Raw genomic sequence first — 14,772 nt, forward strand, 5'->3', positions numbered from 1 at the left:
TTTATTCTTATTTTATGAAGCTTCTGTCAATAATCCAGATTGGCTGTTTGCCAGACTATTTCAACATTGTATTACAATTAATGTTGTTGTTTAGATAATAGACTGGAATTGAATGATTTGTATGAAATTCCCCCAACTGTTATAATGACAGGTCCTATAAGCATATTATTTATACACCACTATAACAATCAAGCAAGCTTGCTACAGTAACAGCCCTGTTTACAATGTAACTGCACGATATACCGTAATAGACATAAAGTAGGCCTACATTATATACTTTATGTAGGCCTTGGTGCTCTCAGAATGTAATCGTAATGCCTATAGTCTACACTAACAAACTTTTGTTTGAAAACTCCGATCTTGTCACTGCTTGACATTGTATTGTATTTTTGTGTATGTGCACGGACGGCCAGAGAAGAACAACCATGTGTTGATCTGGGCCTCCGTGGTTAAATAAAGTTGAATTGAATTTAGTGAGAAGGTTTTGTATACTCCGGAGACTGTGCATCTAAACAACACGAGATCACCACAATACCAAGCCATGATTGCGATCCTCAATTGGACAGCCGCCAAAGGAAGACCACCTTTTCCTAAAAGTAACAAACTCGGAATAGTCAGGAAAGAGTATAATTTCACTCTTCCTTGGAATAATCATTGGCACAAAAGATTCAAATTTAAAACCAGCACAATTCCGGCGGTCACATTTATTATTTAATTAATTTCAAACATTATTTATACAGGATAAATAATGTTGTTGTTTTGATTGTTGTGGGCAGTATTCCTTCATGTTCCTCACTAAAATATTTCTAAAAAAACAAAAATCTAAATTTAAATGTAGGTTTAAAAATTAATGAAACTATACGTAGACCATAATTTAATTATTTCGATTTAGCCCAGGATTGCCCAGCTGTTTAACCTAAATGGAATAATACAATAACACAATGCTGTAATTTTTAGACCATACCTTTGTACACGACACGCATAAGAAACTACAGATCATTCCAAAAATGAACCCTGCAAAACTGCCGGCTGCTTCCAACGCAAAGACATCTTAAAGAGAAAATTTATAATTATTATCGATCGAAAAACGTATTGAAGTATTAGGACAGAGTACTCAAATGGTCTATTACACTATCACATTTTAAAGTCGTGCAAAAGATGAGATGGGATTGATTTTTCCATATTTTTCATGACATTGTGAATGTAGGGCAATTGATTCCCGAGAAAGATTGGCCGGAGAGATGATCCTTTTAGATTAAAATGAGTAGATTAAAAAAATGATTATACTGCAGTACGTATAACTACATTTTGTTTGATCTTAAACCATGTTTAGTGTTGTTAAAAAATCATATGGTATTGCAGTAAAAACAAGGAGTTACTGCAGCAGCTGCAGTAGAATAATTTGGACATGTTTCATTATAAAATGAATAGATGAATGAAAGCACTCGGAAACTGAGTGAAGTACTTTACAAAATATTGCCACAGAGGGCGCATGTTAAAAGAATACACATTTTCCTTTTTTTTTGTTATTTGTGAAGTTAATAATGAACAGATTTTCTTAAATTTCAATAAGCATGTTCTGTGAGTATATAACTATCTACACCGACAAATTCAGAATGATAACTTGAAAATTGTAGGTGCTATCGTGCTAACAAAATACATACAAAGCAAGTAAAAATTGTATTTTTCCAAGCAATAATTGCACTCAAGACAAGGGCGCTATACGTTAGGGCATTTATATTATTGTTTCTGTCTCATGATAGTTACCTGAATGATCATTAACTTCAATTGTTGTCTTCGCCGATGTGATGTTTTCTAAGCGGTTTTCGCACATACAATGGTACCTTCCTCCCGGATATTACGAAAACTAACCCATTTGTTCGTTCCATTTGAAAGCAATTGTTCATTTCGGTACCACGTGACAGAGGGCCGGGCGCATAACCATTGCATATGCAGATTAAACTTTTATTTGAAATTTAATTATTATAGTGTGAAAAACTGTAAACCTTTATATAGATGTGTCATTCAGACAAAGTTTTCCTCAATTGGAAATATACGCAATTTTAGTTTGATATTTCAGGAGGGATGCAGTCATCTACAAAGCTTTTTCGATTCTTTATGGACTTTTTGGCTTTCTGGTACTCCTATTTATCAAACTCATCACACCTTATTGGGAGCTCTTCAAAGATTGGTGGTATTTCTTCATATTCTTTTGTCACCATTGGTGGATTTCCTAACAATTTATTAAAGTGCCATTTTTTCTTCGCTGGTCTTTCCTTTTAGTTGTCCTCCTTTTGACCTTTTTCTCCCACAGACTTTATTTATTAGTTTCCACGTTATTTCATATTGTTGGTTTAGGGTTGCATTTTCAACTTCTCTGTGTATTGGTTTCCTATTAATCTTTGTGTAGTTGCTATTTGCGTTCCTCAAATTCAAGGGCTGATTCCTTGTTGTCTCTGAGGATGTGACTTTTATAAGCAGCTTTTAGTGTTTTTGCATTCTCAATTTTGTCTCTGAAAGTGCCTTTTGTCTTTTCTTCTGTATTTTTGGGAGCAATTTTTCAGCAGTTGCTTTGCTAGCTGTTATCAGGTTTCCATATTTGGCAGTGGAGCTATTGTCCTCACACATATCATTGAGAATGGTGTATTTATTCTTTACTTCTATGGTGTACTTTTCCTGCATTTTGGGGTCTTGTTGTATCATCATCAATCATACTTGACTTTCTTTGGTGGGGTCTTACCACTGGCACGTAAGCTTAGTCTAACTCTGATGTTCACAATCCTGTGATCAGATCCAGTAGACGCAAACGAGTTATAAGCTTGTGAGTCCATCACGCTATTCAGCCACTTTCTCCTGGTCAAGATGTAGTCAAGTTGCACCTTATACCCACTCGGCAGTATGCAGGTCCAACTCTTACACTCATCCTTCTGAAATCTGGTATTGGTTACAAAGAGACTGTTTCCACAGCAAAGTCATAAAGTAGTTTACCATTTCTATTTGTCATTTCGTGGTATGTGTAAGCAGCAATATCTTTCCCGATCTCGCATTAAAGTCTCTTATTGTGAGGAGGACAGACTTTGTTGCAGTATTAAGTTCATTGTAAAATTGTTCTACTTATTCATCGTCAGATGTATTTGTAGGAGAGTATGCAGTGATGACAATACTTCCCACTAAATGTTGCTTTGATTATTCTTGTACTTTCACAGGTTATGGAGGTCAGACTCCGTTTCTTGCAGCTGATGCTGTGATGAGTTGAAATCCTTCAATGAGATTTTCATACCTTAGCTGTTCATCCGTATGCACTATCCTATGTTCATGGATGGCAAGCACATCAATGTTATACTTCTGTGCAAGAGTACACGGCTCTAGTTGCTTGTTTAGGCTTCTAATAGTTTTGGTATTTAATGTTGCAAAGTTCATGCACAGTCTTCTTACATTTTAGAAGACTTGGTTTCCTGATGCGTCCTCCTCTATCAGTTACTACCCGTCCATCTGGCTTTAAGGCACTAACGTCATAATTTTCACAATGAAGTGAGGGGGTATCAGCACCAGGTAGATTATCATGGACTTTAACCCTGGTGTAATTATTTGTAGCCATCATAATTGTTTTCAGTTGCTATATCTACTGGGGTCGCAAGTTCTACCAGTAGCTATCCACTGACCGTTGTGATGTGTGTCAATCCTCCTTCGCCCATTATCTAGCCGTTGGGATATGTTATCAATCCTCATCCGCTCTTTAGCCAAGGTGACAGAAAAACAAGGGTAGTGGACTACCCTTAAGCAAATTGCTAGCCAGCACTAACAATGTTTTCCCCCAGAGCCCCGTCAGTTAATCCAGCTGCGTGGCACACGGCTGAGCTATGCTACTACTGCACTACATCTCAACCTTCTAGGACGTAGGGTTGGGTACTGTACGATAGGCGATTAGGGACAGATAGGCTGATGGAATTGCCAACTGTAGCTACTACATAAGTTGAAGTTGTGCTTCATACAGCAATTTACCACAGATGATTGCATCCCTCTTAAACTTCTTACCAAATGTGACATTGATGACATCATCCTTGAGTTTTGCAATAGGGCACTAATAGAGAGCCAGAAACCTGACCAGTAGTCTGTGCTAAATCTAATCCCTGTACCAAAATCAGGAGACCTAAGTCAGGCTGGCAACTATAGAGGCAAATTCTGTTGTTGCAAAGACATACAACAGGATGATCTTGAACAGGCTTAGACCACACATTGACAATCTATTAAGAACAAATCAAAATGGATTCAGGAAGGGCAGATCAACTGTATCACATATTCTAGCCCTTCGACGGATCATTGAAGAAATTACTTCTAATAATCTCAGTGCTGTTATTACCTTCATAGACTTCAAGAAGGCATTCGATACCATACACTGAGGAAAGATGCTGAAAATACTCGCAGCCTATGGAATCCCAAAAATCATCATTGATGCCATTGAAGATACCTACTGCAACACACAAGCCAAAGTCATTACCCCTGATGGCGAGACCAAGCTTTTCGAAGTCATTGCTGGTGTACTACAGGGAGATACTCTTGCTCCGTATTTATTTAAATAAGCTTGGACTACTGCATTAGGACAGCCACCTGTGGTAGGGAGGAAGAACTGGGTTTTACTACCTCGACAAACCCGTAGAATTGGGCCAAAGGTAGTACCAGACCTTGACTTCGCGGATGATATTGGACTTACCTCAAACACCATTAGACCAAGCACAGAAACTCCTGATCGAAGTCGAGGAAGCTACACATGAATGCTAGCAAAACAAAGTGCATTCTCTTCAACCAAGACCAGGATGCTGAATTATTCACCATTGACGACAGTAAACTTGAATCTGTGACCGACTTTAAATATCTCGGGTCATGGATTGGTAGTACCGAGCATGATATCAGTGTACGCAAGGCACTTGCCTGGAAATCGTCCAATGCCCTTTCCAAAATATGGAAGTCAAATCTCCTAAGGAAGATCAAACAACGCTTGTTCAAAGCTACAGTTGAAAGTGTACTCCTTATGGAGCAGAAAGCTGGACAATTACCAAACAAATCAGAAAATCACTTGATGGTTGCTACACCAGGATGTTGAGATCTGCTTTCAATATCAGCTGGAAAGACAGGTTGACCAAGAGTTGGTGATCTCCCTCCCATCTCAAAGAAAATCAAAGAGAGACGATTGAGATTTGCTGGGCACTGTTTCCGGAGCAGAGATGAAATCATCTCAAACCTCATTCTATGGAGACCACAACATGGACATCGGAATCCAGGGCTTCCTACAGCCTCCTACCACCCGGAGAGCCATCATAGGAGTCCGACCGAGGTCGCCGTAAGTAAGTAAGTAAGTAAGTATACTATCTGTACTCACATAATAGTACGCTAATTTCCCACACATACACATTGTGCTGGTTATTGTAAAGCTAATAGTAAATTGCCTATTTATAATGTTCAAAACGCAGCGTTTGTTGAAGCAATAAACCGTGAAGACAATCCTTCCTCCGTCGTCTGAAAACAACTTCCTTATGTAGCATTTATGTCTATTAAACGCTTTAGGGTAAACTTTTCGAACTTTGCTTGCCATAGTAAACACTCGCATGTCTTCTTGTGTGTTATTTTCTCCTTTCCTTAACCTATTCTAATCAAACCGTCTGCCCTCTTAAACCGCAAAATAAAAATATGTCATATTTTTAAGGTTATTAACGAACAATATTATTTTTCTCTAATGGTCACATATTTCAACATTTGTCATTGCATGTTAAACTATAGATTCATATTATAGTTTTTTTTATAACGACCTTACAAGTTCAATATATTAAATCTCGATACGTAGGACATGTTAACAGAAATTAACAATTTTTATATTCATAGTCTCGTGATGTAATCTCGACCAATCATTTTATCGTATTTAATACAACACTTTGCGAATTTCTTGCGTTTCTATCATCTAAGAACTCGCGCGCGCAATTTAAAAAACTGCCATAAGTCTAAAGTAGTCTAAATGTATCATTTGCGCTGTAGGCAATTCAGTTTCAAATGAATCATGAATGTATACAGAATGTTGAGAACATGTCAATGATCGTCATCCACCTACCTTGATTTTTGTCTAAAACCAAAGAACTTATAACACAAGAATCTCCTGTTCTTCAATTTGCATTCAAAACACAGTATCGGAAGTACAGGGTTAAAAGGTCAAACTGGGCGACGCCATTTCACAGCATGGAGCAGCGCCCCCTCCACACTAGGAAGTCAATTACTCTACCCCCTAGAGTATTAGCAGATCCCCTTTATGATTTTGACTTTCTAATTTGATGCGGGCGCCCTACTCCATGGCTCACAATGGCGCCAACCATAGCTCTATTCTATCCCACAATGCCTTTCGAAATTGTTACGCGCTTCGGACGAACAGGAGATTCTTGTGTTATAAGTTCTTTGCTAAAACCCTAACTTTTCCAAAACTTTAGTAAGTAAAACAGTCATTGAATGTGGTTGTTTGAAAGTCCCGTGTTTCTTCGAAATCGATGTAAGGTTTTAGTTAACCGATTTATTGAATGTATGGTGTTATTATTTTGAGTAGTTAGCGAAGTTACCTTATTTCTATACCGATCTAAAGTAATTGTGGAAATTATATAGTGCAGGAAAAATGGATGCCATGCGTCCAACGAATATTAGTAGGTAGTGTGATGTGAGGTAGTAAAACCATGTATAGGATCATGAACAAAACAGTATAGGCTCAATTCCTAAGATTAAATACAAATTTTATTTCTCGTTCTGACTATTTAAAATGAAATCTTAGGAAACACACTGGGTATATTGATTACTGTAGTCTCTCATTTAGGAGGTGGTTTATATAATATATTTTTTACATCAAATATAAATAAATAAATAGGTCTATACAATACCGGCACTATTTTCCAGGTAGGCATATCATTGTTTATGCCTATATACGTGGAAGTACAATACAGGGGGTACCTTGAATTTGATAAAAGGCAATTACTTATTCCTTACAGACTGAGATTTAATTTGCAATACTGTGACATTTTTAGTCGCGTTTGCGTGCAACGCGACACTACAGCTCACTATGTCCGTCGGTTGGTAAATGAGCACGCGACTGCAGCCATGTATATGGCCTTGTTACTATCAATACTGTTTTGATTAATGATACCAAAGATGTTGTGCCTACATGGCTGCAGTCGCGTGCTCAAGTTAGTGTTTACCGACCAACCGACCGACATAGTGAGTTGTAGAGCCGCGTTGCACGCGACTAAAAAAGGTTGAAGTCAACAGTGTCGATCGTGGTTTTCAGCACAACTTAGCAAAAGAATCAGAACTGTATATAAAATGAATCTTAACCTCAATAACAAATCAATGTCAAGTAACTTCATCTTACACAAGAGTGAGGATTTTGCTTATAAGGGAAACGACAGTGAAATGTAATGTATTTTTTTACATTTTTGAAGTCGTATACACATTTTCATATAGTGATTGAATATTTGCAATTCCTTCTACAGTTTCCGTATCTTCCCTTACACACTTAGCATCCAAATGATCCGCCGTTTCATATAGCTCATTGTCTTCGCATGTCTTCTCGTTAGCTATAGAAATGTTTTTTAAAGCATGGGTTACATACAAAGCTTGTATTTAGTAACAATACTTTTTTTTTACTTTTACAGTGTTGGGATTTTTATTATTGGATTAAGCTTGCGTTGCGCCTACGTCGCTGTGTTGCGTGGGTTCAGTAGGCCTACAATTGGGAACCAATATTTACATTTTCGAATAGGCAATGTTGTCAGTCAGAATCAGTTATTTAGTTTAAAAAAATACTTACCTCCTCTGTACGTCTTTGCTTTTCTTCGGATGATGAATATCAATAGCAGGATAAAAACAACACATCCTCCACAAACTCCTCCGACGAGATAGGGCAAATTACTGTTGTCCTTCGAAAATATAAAAATGCTCAGTACAATTATTTAACTTTTGGATAACTTTTTATAATACAAATTTGATCCTGTACTTCTATTAGGAATTTCTAAAGCAACAGTGCTTATTACAAGCGACCAGCAGTTGCCAGCCAACAAAACTTCTAAAATTATTACTGTAGTAAGTTTACCTCTTTCGGTGACTCCTCTTTAGGTAGTTGTGTAATAGAGGAATCTTCAAATAAAATAAAGAAATGAATGAAGACATGGTCAAAATGTGCATTTTTGTTTTGATGCTTCGGTATAAGATGGCAATTGTGTTCGCATGTTCTATAACAAAAACAATTGCTATTTCAAACCGAATAAGACTCCACTTTATTTCCTCTGACATACAGAAACACTCCTTGTATGTTTGTCTGTTTGTGAACAGTCTAGAGGTTGTTTTTATCCGAATCTTGCAAAACTTGGCCACAATAGTTTTTGACCCAAAATCGATGGTCAACTGCAAGGTCACAACGTACAACGCTAATTAAAAAATATTTATTAAAATTTAACAAAGAACCGCCCTCAGCAGGATTTGAATCAGGGTTTTTAACCATGAAAAGCTAGAGCATACCTATTACACCAAACTCACAGAATAGTTGTTATTGTTTCCTTATAGCACAGCCATGAAAGAGGTATTCGTACTCCCACTCCCTATGAAATGTTATAGATTACAGTATAGGCATTTGTATTGTTTGGATCAGTGGACATCAGAGGAAAGTATTCTGCATCAAGCGTAATTATAAAAAAAAAGGCTAAACTTTAGTCTTATTACCAGAGAAAGAGTAGAACGGGAAAAAAGGAAACTGTATCTTAAATTTAAAAAGATTGGAAATTCTTGTTATTAGACTGCTGTGGTTAGTAAGAAAAGCCTGTAACACTTACCAATACATTTTGGAAAAGTGCTCTTCCAAATGCCAGACAGCAGACATTTTGTAACAATATTTTCTTCCAGGAAATATCCGGAATCACAACCAAAGCTACATTCACTTCCTACTTGATTCCCGCATGGAGAAAGAATGTATCCGTTGAGGGGCGATGGAATTTCAGCACAGAGAATCTCTGTAAGATTATAAAAGCAAGTATAAAAGCTGTTTATTGCCCATTGTGGTAATTTGTGGAAAGATACTATCTATATGACTTTTTTATTTAAAGCCAAAGCCGACTGGAAGTTGGGGTGTACAGATATTCAGGATATCTTGTCAATACATATACTAAGGAGATTATCGTTTATTTTTCAGAATTTAAGAATCAATAATTCAATGTCTTATGACAAACCTTCGCAGCGTGTTGTACTACCACTCCACACACCGTTTGGTAAACATTCTCGCAAGTCGGAACCTATTAAACGATAGTTCCATTCACACGAAAAGGTGAACGTTTCTCCTGTTGTAAATCCGCTACATGTTCGATTTCCATAAAAAGGTACACCGATTTCAACGCAAGGGTTAGCTGTTGAAAAACATTATGATTGGAATTGAATAAAAATTGATCATTTTTTGTATAAGGTAACGTAGTAATATTTCTAAATTTGTTATGCCTTTTACGTAAAGTATGCCTGTACATCAAATTAGTGAAGAGCCTTTGATATATCTTACAATTATTTATTTAATTATTATGGTTACAATAAAAAGTGAAAAGGAAAAGTTTAAGCAACAAATTTACTAGTTACCCGTGCAGTTTTTATTATCAGGATCAAGTGTCCATCCATCTTTGCAATCGCAGCTGAAGCTACCGATTGAGTTGGAACAGATTTGCCCACATCCGTCTATACCAACGCTACATTCATTAATATCTGGTAAACATAAATAAAGAGAAAATAAAATTATTGTTATTAGACTATTTTGAAAGGAAATGGAGATATTATTTAATTTGAAAGCAGAAATTGTGTGTTACTGATGCAAAAAATGTTATTACTTGTTGCAAGAGAACCAGTAACCCTCAATAGTATCTGTGAAATTGTCTGTGATTTTAGTTCTTACCTTCACAGTTGTATGAATCGTAGGCTTCATATCCTGTGTGACAAAGGCACTCAAAACTACCTTGTGAATTTGTACAAAAGTGACAGCTTGCGAAAGAGCATTCATTGATATCTGAAGAAAAAAACAATTATTAGAATATAATTTTGTGTGTGTTGTTGAACCAATACCAATACGTTCTTTAATTTTCATAAAATGTGTTCTTTGTTTTCCTTTTCTCTTTGCTTTCTTCCTACGATATGTAATAGACGCTTTTAATTTTGTTATTTAGTTCTAATTTGAAGTTTTACTTCATGTGTTTTATACCTGTGCAGTTAGTTGTCCCAGAATATCCATCTGAACAATAACATCTAAAGCTTCCAGGAAGGTTTTCACAAAAATGTTCGCACCCGGCATTGTAGAGTTCGCATTCATCCACATCTATTTAAAATAAGGAAGTATACTTAAATGTAAATAATATAATTTCGTAATGAAAGTTTAATCAAATATCTGTGTAATGCACTGTTTTTATTGCAAGACAACATTTATGAACATGTTAATGTATTCCATTCACAATACACGAACATTTCACAGAAAACAAACTGTTTTACTTTGTTTATAAACAATGCTTTTAAGGACAGTTCGGACATTAACTTATGTACTGAATCCGTTATTTCATATATTAAATTCTGCCAGGACATATGTGATAAAGACGTAGTTAAGATATATCCAAATCAAAACCCATGGTTTAATAAGTCTATTAAGGATCTGATACGAAATAGAGATAGGGCTTTCAGATCAAATGATAAGGATCTATTTAGGAAATCAAAATACGAGTTAAGAAAGGGAATAAATAAAGCCAAGAGAGAATATAAAAACGGGTTAGAGGAAGATATATCTTCCGGCGATTCCAGAGAGATATGGAAAAGCTTAAATAAAATAACAAACTACAAACCAAAATCTGATAAAATTAACTCAAATGATGACCTACCCCAACGACTGAATGATTTCTTCAGTCGTTTTGACACTTCCCCTCTCCATCAAGACACTAATTATGAAAATGGTAATGATGTCCCGTTAGTTGTTCTTGAAGAGGATACTTGTAATGAGTTTAGTAGATGTAAGTCAAATAAATCAGCTGGTCCAGAAGGTATATCCCCTATGCTTGTTAAACATTGTTGCAAACAGATTGCCCATATTTTTAAATACATTTTCAATTTCTCTCTTATATCTCAAATTATTCCGCGATGTTTTAAAGATTCTATAATAATTCCGATTCCGAAATGTTCCCCAATCGAAACCCTGAATGATTACCGACCTATAACATTAACGTCCGTTCTGATGAAATGCTTTGAACATATAGTCCTTATAATTACCTGAAGGCCAAGTGTCCAATATCAGTTCGCCTATAGACCAAACCGGTCTACTGAAGATGCTGTATCGATCACTTGCGTGTGGCGCAGTGTGTTGGACGTTGGACTACCGATCGTCAGACCTAGGTTCGAATCCAACTCTCGCCGCATTGCTTGTATCCGTAGGCAAGATACTTTATTTACGTTGCCTCTCTCCACCCAGGTGTATAAATGGGTACCCAGTTAGATCTAGACACAACTTTGCGCTGGTTACCGGCTGCATTATGGGAGTATGTTTCCATACGTGTTTGATCCCAAAAAATACTGGGGTAATAATCCTTGTAAAGCGCCTTTGAGCATGATTACTCATGAAAAGGGCGCTATATAAATGTGGTATTATTATTATTATTATTATCACTTTGCATAGGATCTTAGAGCATCTCGAACGTGATAAAAGATATGCTAGGATTTTATATATAGATTTTAGTTCAGCATTTAATACGATTGTACCGTATAAGTTACACACTAAGATGGTTGAAATCGGTTTCGATATTTCTATATGTAACTGGGTGTTAAACTTTTTAACTGATCGACCCCAACGTACTAAAGTGGGCACCTGTTGAACCCACAAATGTGAAAACGCATCACCCACAAATGTAATAAAACAGCGCCCACAAATGTGAAAACGACCATCGCCCACAAATGTAAAAAAAAAATCAAATCAAATTTAGTGCTAGACTCAAACAAGTTTGATCAAGTTAATACATTATAATAATCATGTGTATTGAGTTGTTTCAATAATTGTGTGTTCACGATACGTCTGTTAGGGTCGTCATTAACGCGTTGGAATATTACCATGTTCGATGTTTTTTGCATCGACTTGGAACTATACGTACATACTAGTAAGTCAACCAGTTAACAACTACACAACTACAAGCAACAATGATATAACATGGCCTTGATCTGGAAGGAAGTATCGTGCATTCGCGCAGCAAATATCGTCTTGAACTATACCACCAACGAGTTAACATGCAAATATCGCGCGCACGAGCAGTAAATTGTAATAATCCAACGCGTTAACGACGACCCTAACAGACGTATTGTGAACACACAATTATTGAAACAACTCAATACAATGTATATACATTAACATTAACTCGATCAAAATTGTTTGGGTCTAGCACTAAATTTGATTTGGATTCTTTTTTACATTAATTTGTGGGCGACAAGATCTCTCTTTTTTTCACATTTGTGGGCGCTGTTTTCACATTTGTGGGTGATGCGTTTTTACAATTGTGGTTGTTTTCACATTTGTGGGTGATGCGTTTTCACATTTGTGGTTGTTTTCACATTTGTGGGTGATACGTTTTCACATTTGTGGTTGTTTTCACATTTGTGGGCGTTTTCACAGTTGTGGGTTCAACAGCACCATTATATCGGATAAGCGTATTATAAATACAGGTGTACCACAGGGCTGTGTACTGTCGGCCTTTCTTTTTACTTTATTTACCTATGACTGTGTTACCTACTACAGTAACTGTCATATCGCTAAATTCGCGGATGATACTACCATTGTAGGTCTAATCAATGATGACAGTGATGAGTCTAATTATCGCAACCAAGTTAAACGAGTTGTGGACTGGTGTAACGAAAACAATCTGTTCTTGAATGTATCTAAGACCAAAGAAATGGTTGTAGACTTCCGTAAATCATATATCCAATATTTATTAATGGTATATCAGTTGAGTTTGTAGAAGAATTTAAATTCTTGGGATTTTTTTTTTCAAATTATCTGAAGTGGCATATTAACACACGTAACATTATTAGAAAGGCCCAAAGAAGAATCTACTTCCTACGTAGACTTAGATCATTTGGTATAAACTCTGAAATAATGTCGTCCTTCTATAGGTCAGTTATAGAGAGTGTCATAACGTATTCTTTAACGGTATGGTTCGTTAGCGCTACCGCAAATCAAAAGCGTGACCTAAATAGATTAGTCAAGACCGCATCGCGTATAATTGGATCTGCACAATTGCCTTTGGAGAACATATTTTCGGATCGTCGGACCAAAGATGATCAATTTCATCCGGCCTCTAGTATGTTCCAGTTGATGCGCAGCGGTCGGCGATTTCGTTCTATTAAAGCCAATAAGGCACGATTTACAAATAGTTTCTTTCCAGGAGCTATTAGAGCCTTAAACATATTATGTAGACACTTTTTTTGTAATTTTTTTGTTTTTGAGTTCGTGTTGTGTTCGTGGATATTGTGCACAGAGCAAACAGAATGTCTATGTTTTTTCTTAAAACAAATGATAATAAATGATACTTGACTTGACTTGACTTGAAACTAAATCAAAATGAATAGTTTTTTAGTTCTATTTACCATTTTGACATCTACTTCCATCATATCCTTCGGGGCAGACGCAGTTGTTAGGTCCTGTACACTGGCCGTTGTTCTGGCACTGAGGCTGACAAACGGCTGTAAAAAAATGGTTTTACGTAGTTTACAGGAACCGTAAAAAAGAGGGAAAATCCAGACAACGTGATTGTTAGAGTAAGTGCGATTAATATTAACGCTCCACATAACTATACCAGGAAAACACCAGTGCTGATGCTATTGAGACCAATCGTAACGATAACGGTAAATTCGGACTTAACAATTTCGGATATAAATCTATGTTACTATCAAACTAGTTTTACAAAACAGTGTGATGTGCCCAAATATGGTAGTAATATTACATCATCGTATGGGCACATCACATTGTGTGTAAACAGAGCTTTAAAATATCATATATGTAAAAACATTTATAATGGTACCATGTATCATGATACATTTTTTGTAGCAAAATATCGTGTGCCATTATAACAAAATTAGTATCTTACGCAGGCATTCAGTAAGCATTGAGAGTTCATATCCAGGGAGGCAACTGCATTCAAATCCACCGTAGTTGTTAGTACATATATGAGCACATCCATCAGTGTTCTCCCAACATTCATCACCTAAATAACAAATTATGGCATCATAACTAATTTCTTCTTTTAATTAGTCATCAATAATAAGATGGACCTTTTAACAAATTGCAATGTGAAAAAGGTATAACGTTTGTTTAAACGTAAGATTTCGTACGTAACGCAACGTAAGTAGTTTGACCAATCGCAAGCGATAGATTATTCGAACAATCGTGTGTGATTGGTCAACTTAATTGCTTTGCGTCTCTAGTGGAAACACAGCTTTAACAACAAAAAGAGACACTATACCCAAATGCCATTTCGTCAATACTTACGATCGTCACAAGCATCTCCAACGTAGAAGTCTTCACACTCACAATAATCTGGAGCCGTGCACTCTCCATTATCACATGGTGGAGTACAAGTAACTAGAATTATGAGTTACATTGTTAAAATCGAAAATCGATTTATGAACAATAATTTATTTGTTTCCACTGCAAACTTTGGAAAACTTCGAATTTGCTCGAGTTTGGAAACAATAGTTTGC

The 14,772-nt window shown here is 36.3% G+C and overlaps 1 protein-coding gene across 1 annotated transcript; it reads right to left on the bottom strand.

Annotated features, from left to right (window-relative positions):
* Positions 1-9,638: 9,638 nt before the first annotated feature.
* On the bottom strand, positions 9,639-14,649 carry LOC140060738 (uncharacterized). The gene is made up of 6 exons (XM_072107074.1): positions 14,561-14,649; positions 14,160-14,276; positions 13,660-13,755; positions 10,253-10,366; positions 9,950-10,060; positions 9,639-9,762 (listed from the first exon to the last, which is right to left on the bottom strand). Exons 1-6 carry the CDS (start codon positions 14,627-14,629, stop codon positions 9,736-9,738), a joined length of 534 nt encoding a protein of 177 aa, XP_071963175.1. The 5' UTR covers positions 14,630-14,649; the 3' UTR covers positions 9,639-9,735.
* Between the last annotated feature and the right edge of the window lie 123 nt (positions 14,650-14,772).

Source organism: Antedon mediterranea, chromosome 10 (genome assembly GCF_964355755.1).
Source record: "Antedon mediterranea chromosome 10, ecAntMedi1.1, whole genome shotgun sequence".
Lineage (NCBI taxonomy): Eukaryota > Metazoa > Echinodermata > Crinoidea > Comatulida > Antedonidae > Antedon > Antedon mediterranea.

Bases quoted from the DNA above. Each gene is read 5' to 3' on its own strand.
- LOC140060738 (XM_072107074.1), bottom strand. From the start codon at position 14,629: ATGGAGAGTGCACGGCTCCAGATTATTGTGAGTGTGAAGACTTCTACG. The intron at 14,277-14,560 runs GTAAGTATTGAC...TTTGTTATTTAG, and splicing joins TGGAGATGCTTGTGACGATC to GTGATGAATGTTGGGAGAAC. The intron at 10,367-13,659 runs GTAAATAGAACT...TATTTTAAATAG, and splicing joins TGGAAGTAGATGTCAAAATG to ATGTGGATGAATGCGAACTC.